Raw genomic sequence first — 8,828 nt, 5'->3', positions numbered from 1 at the left:
TATGACCATAGTTGATATGTGGACCAGAGTCACTTGTTCTTATCAAATATGTCTAAGAATAATGAAGGACTAAATTTTGATATTTGAAGGAAACCAAAATAAATTATCACACCATATAGCTGCTTGAGCAATAAGTAGCAAAGAAGGCATTTACACACTGAAACTTTCTAATACAAGCTATCACTTCATATTGTTCTTAAGTCTATTGTTTACACTGAAGGCAATCATTGGGGAAAAGGTCTGGAGAAACAGCAAGAAGGCAACCAGGACATAACTAATTACAAGGGGAAGCATCACCTCTGCAACGTACAGAACTTTGGGTGATCTCATGGGCTAAGACACAGCTGGAGAGATTGCTGATGCAATTCTTGCCACTATCAAGTTTTTCAGTGACCATCTTAATAAGAGTGGGGATCCAGAGAATCTTTAACAAGATGCAACAAATTAACAGGGTGACCTTTCCTTTACCAGTGGGTTGTAGGAAGCCTTGCCAGGGCTACAGTATAAACCAGGGGTCAACAAACTTGGCAACTTTAAGACTAGTGGACTTTAACTCCCAGAATTCCTTAGCCAGCTATGTTGGCTGGAGAATTCTGGGAGTTGAAGTCCACAAATCTTAAAGTTGCCTAGTTTGGAGACCTCTGGTATAAAGGATTAGAAGATAGTGGACTTTATCCCCCACCACAAATCCTACCACGAAGACAAAGAATTACAACATCCTTTGCCTTTCACAACAAATGGGAGGTTCCTCCTTTATTTACGCTATGTTAGTACAGACAATCCTCACCTTATGACTACAACTGAGCCCAAAATTTATGTTGCTAAGTGAAAAATTTGTTAAGTGAACTTTGCTCCATTTTTGCAACCTTTCTTGCCATAGTTGTTAAGTGAATAATTGCAGTTGTTAAAATTAGTAACCCAATTGTTAAATGGGGTTAACAATTCCCCATTGACTTTGTTTGTCAGAAGGTCACAAAAGCTGATCTCATGACCCCAGGACACTGCAATTGTCATAAATATGAACTAGTTTCCAAGCATCCAAATTTTGATCATGTGACTAAGGGGATTCTACAACGGTCCTAAGAATGGAAAATGATCATAAGTCACTTTTTCAATGCCATTGTAACTTTGAGCAGTCACTAAGTGAACTATTGTAAGTTGAGGACTACCCATTTAGAATTTTCCCATTTATCAATGTCACTTTGAACCAATGGTGGGATTCAATTTTTTTTACTACCGGTTCTGCAGGCATGTCTTGGTGTGCCGGGGAAGGATACTGTAAAATCTTCAATCAGAGGTGGTATTTGCAGGTTCTCTGAACTACTCAAAATTTCCACTACCGGTTCTCCAGAACTGGTCAGAACCTGCTGAATCTTATCTCTGGTTTGAATACTCTGTCTTTTGATAGATCTTCCTAACTTTTTTACACTTACTGTAAAAAAATGTTTAACTCATTCAAAGAAAAGATATTCCCTGAACATCTTTCTATTAAACTTATGTTTCTTCACAATTTCCTGATAGAACATCAGCAGGTTTTCCTTGACCTTTAGAAAATGATCCAGGGTTTGTTGTTTTTTAAGTAAAAGATAAATTCTCTCACACCCTATCCCAAAGGTGCTTTTTCAAGAAGCAACTGGACTGTCTGGTTTTTCTTTGAAGACATTTCACTTCTCATCCAAGAAGCTTCTGAAGAAGACTTGAAAAGCTTCTTGGATGAGAAGCGAAACATTTTCAAAGAAAAATCAGAAAGTCCAGTTACCTCTTGAAAAAAGCATCTTTGGGACAACCTTGACCTGGATGACTGAGAATGTCCATAGACATTTCTCTCCCACTATGAGGACTTACTAACATGGATTTCTTAGCAAAAATCTAGACAATCACTTAAATATGAGCCAGCTATATGCTGCACCTCCCAAAAAAGCCAACACGGTTCTAGGGGGCATTAACAGAGAGATTGAATCAAGATCATGTGAAGTGTTAATACCACTTTATAATGCCTTGGTAAGGCCACACTGTGAATGCTGCATCCAATTTTGGTCGCCACGATGTAAAAAAGTTGTTGAGACTCTAGAAAGAGTGCAGAGAAGAGCAACAAAGATGATTAGGGGACTGGAGGCTAAACTATATGAAGAACAGTTGCTGGAATTGATTATATCTATTTAATGAAAAGGACTAGGAGTGACATGATAGCAGTCTTTCAATACTTCAGGGGTTGCCACAAAGAAGAGGAGGGTCAACCTATTTTCCAAAGCACCAGAAGGCAGGACAAAAAGGAATGGATGAAGACTAATCAAGGAGAGAGCCATCCTAGAAGTAAGGATAAATTTTCTGACAGAACAATTAACCAGTGGAACAACTTGCCTTCAGAAGTTGTAAATGCTCCAACACTGGAAGTTTTTAAGAAGAGATTGGACAACCATTGGTTTAGCTGGGCAGCTGGTATGAGTTTTTATGCCTTGGGTGACTCTACTGGGAATATAGACTCTTGGCATCCATTCCCAGTGAGAACAATCAACCAATGAAAGAGCTTGCCCTTGGAAGTTGTGGGAGCGTCATCACTTGAGACCTTCAAGAAGATATTGGACTGCCGTTTGTCAGAAATGGTGTAGGATCTCCCGCTTGGGCAGGGGGTTGGACTAGATGACCTATAAGGTCCCTTCTAACTCTGATTATCTGTAATCTGTTATGCCAGGGTTCTTTACTCATCCCTCGAGGGACTAGCCACCACCACTCATACCATGATACGGTATTCCATGAACCCTTCTCTAATTGGCTACCTGCAGAAAGTCTATGGATTGCAATGATGTAAACATTTGAACAATAAATATCTACAGCAGTCACACAGTCTACTAACAAAGTACTTGAGATAAGATAATGAGATAAGAGTAGGAAATATGTACTCCCCACCAGTTCTTTTAACTATTTCTCCAGGATTTGCTAAAATAAAAACATCACTTTTTGGCTAGACCCACAAGCAAGCGCCTTCAGGAGCCTAAGATGCCATTCATCAGGTCCGAGTTTTCCTCCTATAGAAAAATCACAGGTGTCAAACTCACCATGTCACTTTGCCATCATGTGACTTTTGTGACATTTTCCCCCTTTTGCAGAGCTGGGGTGGGCATGGCCTGCATCTGGCCCGTGGGCCACCAGTTTAACACCCCGGTAATAAATGGTTATTCCCTTAGGTTTTCTTTTTTCAAACTTTGATCTTGCCCCATTATTCTTCACTATTGACTCATAGAACACCAGACCTCTTATTGTAGAAATGTTTTAATCATGAACATACTTGCATATTCATGATAGTATATTGTCATTAACCTATGCTATTTTTTAAAATAATTTTTATTGTTCTTTTTCACCTTTTACACATTAATATTAACAGTACTGTGCCATCATTATTATATAAACCAATCTCATATAAATATCTACATTTATATACATTTATATACATTCATATACATTTATCTATAATTTTCTTATCTCCATTATCCTTATTTCTATTATTCAGCCATTTATACCAATTGTCCCAAATTTTGTAATATTCCGACTCTTCTTTATCTTTTAATTTTAATGTCAGTTTATCCATTTCAGCACAATCTAAAAAAAATTGAATTACTAATTCCTCTGAGGACGTATTATTTTGTTTCCAGCATTGTGCAAATGCTATCCTTATTGCTGTCAATATATGTAATAAAATATATTTAATCTTTTTCCTATATTTCCCTTTAATTATTCCCAACAAGAACAATTCCGGTTAAAACACTATCCGATCTTCCACTATTTCTTGTATCCAACTCCATATTTTAGTCCAGTATTTTTGGGCTTCCGGGCATGACCATCACATATGATAGAAGGTACCTTGGTTCTGTTTGCATTTCCAGCATTTCAGATTCATGTTAGGGTACATTTTAGCCAATCTCATTGGTGGCAAATGCCAACGATAAAACATCTTGTACATATTTTTAATTAACCTATGTTAATTGTTATACAAGGCCATGATATAGAGACATAAAGCATTTCATCATTTATTAGTGTGAAAAGAGGCATATGGAAAATGGAATATGGAGAGGCCTCTGAAGCAGGATACGAAGTCAAAAATTTGCTGTTTTAAAAAGATCTCAGCATGTCAGAAGAAGAAGGAGGAGGAGGAGGAGGAGGAGAAGGAGAAGGAGAAGGAGAAGGAGAAGGAGGAGGAGAAGGAGAAGGAGAAGAAATTTTAAACCTCTTTCATTCTTAAATATCAGTAGTCCTTGCTTACTGACTTCTCCTTTAGCAAGTGTTCTAAAGTTATGACAGCACTGAAAAAGGAGACTGACAGCTGGTCCTTGAAGTTGCAGTCATCACAGTGTCCCCACTGTCATGTGATTGTAATTAAAATGCTTACAACCACATTTACAGCACACATTTTGAATAGTCACACTTGCAGCCTCCATAGCTGGGATTCTGATAAGCAAAGTCAATGAGGAAACTGGCAAATAATGACCTTGTGACCAGTGGTGGGATTCAAATATTTTTACTACTGGTTCTGTGGGTGTGGCTTGGTGGGCGTAGCAGGGGAAGGATACTGTAAAATCTCCAGTAAGAGGTGGTATTTGCTGGTTCTCCGAACTACTCAAAATTTCCGCTACCGGTTCTCCAGAACTGGTCAGAACCTGCTGAATACCACCTCTGCTTGTGACACCTAATTACTGCATGCCATTTTCAAAAGCATACTGGGAGCTGTCGATTGCTCAAATGTTAGCAGAATTCACCTGCAGATTCTTCTAAATGGCAGCCATTTGTCATGGACTAGATCTATCAAAGCACTTTCAGAGTGGAGAATACATATCTTTTTGAAGCCCCATTAGCTCTGTTCACTTGGTTGTTGGAAATCTGCAGAGGTCTAAGTAATAACCACACTTATCTCAACATCTCCACCCTTTTTCTTCTTAAGGTTTGATTATCCCATGGCCACAAAATTACAATTTGCAACCTTCACAACTATCTTCTGACAAGCAAAGTCAATAGGCAATCTGGCAAATGAGGATTACGTGATGTTGCATTTAATGACCAGGTGGAATTCATTTCACAACCACAGTCAAAACTGACATTGTAAGTCAGCACAGTCAGGTGACAACAAGCAAAACAACTGTGTCACATAGGGATGGACTTGTAAATCCTTATTGAGGTCAGTAAGTGATGAGTACTTGTACTGAGGTGGATAGGGATGGGCAAATCATAAAATAATTATGCCAGTTGTGGAGAAAATTACAAGCTGTTACAAATTTATTCTGGTTATAGAATGGTGGTACCTGTCAGTTCAAGAACTAGGGTTCCTTATTTCCATAATAATTCATCTATTATTAAATATATACACTTTGACAAATATGAGGTTCTCACTCTAACCACAACTGGTAAATAGAAGTTCTTTTAGAAGCATAGAACTAAAAGACATAGGTGTCACTAAACTGCAGCATTTCAACACAAGTTTCATCATTAAAGGAAAGGACACAGAGATACAAGAGATAGAATTTCTGATTTTGTGGATTTGAAATCAAGGCATGATTTCAGCTCTTTTTCTGCTTCCAACAGTTATTTCTTTCCCTCCTGGTAGATTTGGGAGGGGAATCAGCTCTAAATTCCCTTTGGCTGCCTGTTGTCGATTGGTGTAAGCAGCAGGTATATTTACAGATATGGCTGTTTTAATTGGCCAATTCTCAGTATGCTTTAGAAAGGTCTCCTTTCATAGGTCAATTGTACCTCTGTCCATGGGCAGGATTACCACTGGACTCAAATTGTTACCAGGGGATCACTGACCAACTACTTCCCTTCTAAAAGGAGAACTACTAGTGGGATGGTCTGAGATACATTCTGGATTGACTCTCAAAAGTCCTTAAAGAAGACTGCCCTGTTTGATTATTAGGATAGACCTTTGTCTATATCATTGATCTTTTGTTGAAGTGAGAAAAAAAGACCTTCAAAAAACCACCAAGTTGATCCACTGTGGTAATATTTTTAATGTCCTGGAATGGCTGTTACATGGACATGGACAGCTGGACAATGGAACTGTGGATAAAGATCACAAGGGTAACAAGATGCCACCGTTCACCATAGGAACTCCATTTATTGGATCAATTCACCATAGCAGTAGAAAAGACAGTACAAATCTACAGTTTCTCCAACAGACTAGTTAAACCCAGACTCTTGCTTTTTATCAGGGAAACTACAATGCACAATGAACCCAAGAAATCTGATGTCACAGCACAAAAAGATTCATGTACATCACAAAACTAGATGCAGTCAGATAACAATAGCCAACTTCTCACAAAGTATTGACTTTGATTTCTCCAGAAAACCTATTATTTCTTTCCTTTTGTTGTTTACATAATTTGTATGTCTATGTGAGTGCACAGATGATTATGTGGGATAAAATGTAAAGTTTCCATTCTACTACTCCTTTAAAGAAAACATTGTACAAATTGGGTGTTACTTAAAATGTAAGTATAAAACAGATAAGCTTCCTTAAGAAATTTTTGTTTTTGATCTAAAACATTTGTCTTTGGGAACAGAGATAAGCAAATGGGACGTAGGCTCCTTGCTAGGTTGCCCACATTTAAAATTACAATTCTGTTTTGCTTTTCAAATTAAGCTGCTCCTTTGTATTTAAATCAGGTCGAAAAAGGATAATGTAGCACTTGGGGAAAAAGATGCAGCCCAGCAGCCCAGCACTGGAGGCCAAGATAGAGAAGACCTGCACAGCTACCATGTATTTGCCCTTGGTGCTGAGATAGGTGGGCACAAAGGAGATCCAAACACTACAGAAGACCAGCATGCTGAAGGTGATCAGCTTGGCTTCATTGAAGGCCCCAGGCAGCCTCCGGGCCAGGAATGCCATCACCAAGCAGACAGCTGCCAGGAAGCCCATGTAGCAAAGTGCGGTGTAAAACATGGTGACTGATCCTTCATTGCACTGCAGGACAATCTCTCCAGACTGGGAATGCATATCCGAGTCTGGAAAAGGAGGGGCAGTACCCAACCAGAGAGTGCAGATCAGAGTTTGGACAACAGAACAAAAAAGGACAATGGAGTTGCCCAAAGACTTCCCCAGCCATTTCCTCATGCTATTCCCTGGTTTGGTGGCTAGGAAGGCCAGCACCACCATGATGGTTTTGGCCAAGAGAGAAGAGACAGCCACTGAGAAAATGATGCTGAAGGCTGCTTGTCTCAGAAGGCAAGTGGTTCTTCTTGGCTGGCCAATGAAGAGGAAGGAAGACAAGAAGGAAAGCAGGAGGGCAATGAGGAGCAGGTAGGAAAGGTCCCGGTTATTGGCTTTGACTACCGGAGTTTCCAGGTGCTTAATGAATATGCTTAAAACAAAACAGTTGCTCAAAGAGAAAAGTAAAGCAACAGAAATAAGGATGATCCCCAGATCTTCTGTATAGGATAGGAAGACTATCACCTTAGGAACACACTTAATTCGCTCCTTGTTTGATTGTTGGTCCTCAGGGCATCTCTCACACTGTTCAGCATCTGCAAAACAACAAATACAACACTCACATTCTTCACTGGTATGGAAATTTTTCATTGATGAAGAGGCTAATATAATGTTAAATTATATTCCAAAAATGTGATATTCAACCAGTGATGGGATTCAATTTTTTTTTACTACCGGTTCTGTGGGTGTGGCTTGGTGGGCATGGCAGGGGAAGGATACTGTAAAATCTCCATTCCCACCCCACTCCTGGGGGGAGGTTACTGCTAATTTCCCCTTATCCTCCTCACCCCACTAACCTGCTTTCCAGCTCTGTTCTCCTGTGCAGGACAACCAAAGAAGACCCAGCCAATCAGCTGGGACTCGGGAGGCCAAGAAGAGATGGGGGCGGGGCCAGTCAGAGGTGGCATTTGCCGGTTCTCTGAGCTACTCAAAATTTCTGCTACCAGTTCTCCAGAACTGGTCAGAACCTCTGAAACCCACCTCTGTACTTGACTGTTTTTAATTAACTTTTGGTTACATTGATTGGGGGGAAATGCTAAGAGAATGATTGGAAGATATTGGAAAAATTATTTTGGCTCAGATTTTGAACCTTTTTCCTTACTTGCTGTACATTTAATTTTGCCTTTTTCTCTTTTCCTTCATCTTCCATTAGCTTAGATTTCTCTTTTAATTTTATTTGTATTTAATTTCCCACACTCACACAGAAACACATATAAGATAGACAGACAGACAGACAGACAGATAGCATTTCTTAAACAATTTTATTGTATGGATGGATGGATGCATGCATGCATGCAGGAGTGGGATTCAAAAATCTCAGCAACTGGTTCACTGGCCAGTTGCTGGGTGGGCATGGGCATGGTGGGCGTGGCTAACTAGAACTTCCGGTAGGGCTGTTTTTTGCCTTCCCAAGGGTTCGGATGCTTCCCTCGGGCCTCTGGGGGGGCAAAAATGGCCACCCCCGGGCTCTGGAGGCCCTCCAGAAACCGGAAACAGGCCCATTTCACAACTTTTGGTACTTCCAGAAGGCCCATTTTTCCTTCTCCCAGAGCCTCCACGCAGACCCTGCATTTACCTGCATCAAAAATGGGCCATCTGGAGACTCCTAGAAGGAAAAGGGAGTGGTGGGCGGGGCCAGCCAGTCGGTTCAAATACCAGTTCAGTGAACCAGATGCAAATTTAATATCCGGTTCACCCAAACCAGTCCGAACCGGTAGAATCCCACCCCTAAATGTGTGTGTATACACACACACACACACACACCAGTGGTGGGCTTCAAGTAATTTAACAACCGCTTCACCTAGTGACTCATTGGGTGGGCGTGACTTGGGGGGTCGTGTGACGGGGTGGGTGT

General features: G+C 40.3%; 1 protein-coding gene across 2 annotated transcripts in view; it reads right to left on the bottom strand.

Moving 5' to 3' along the window:
- Positions 1-6,007: 6,007 nt before the first annotated feature.
- LOC113426583 (vomeronasal type-2 receptor 26-like) overlaps positions 6,008-8,828 on the bottom strand; it is a 28,948-nt gene continuing 26,127 nt past the window's right edge. For both annotated transcript variants that reach the window (XM_087954303.1, XM_087954304.1), the window contains one exon: positions 6,008-7,509. In XM_087954303.1, coding sequence (XP_087810429.1) covers positions 6,599-7,509 — 911 coding nt within the window. In that variant the 3' untranslated portion in view covers positions 6,008-6,598. The remainder of the gene's footprint in view (positions 7,510-8,828) is intronic.

The sequence above is a fragment of the Notechis scutatus genome, chromosome 2 (genome assembly GCF_049901735.1).
Source record: "Notechis scutatus isolate UNSWTSFEM ecotype Mainland chromosome 2, rNotScu1.2, whole genome shotgun sequence".
NCBI classification, from domain to species: domain Eukaryota; kingdom Metazoa; phylum Chordata; class Lepidosauria; order Squamata; family Elapidae; genus Notechis; species Notechis scutatus.
Note: the sequence above shows the minus strand (reverse complement) of the source record. Positions and strands in the feature narration are given on the sequence as shown.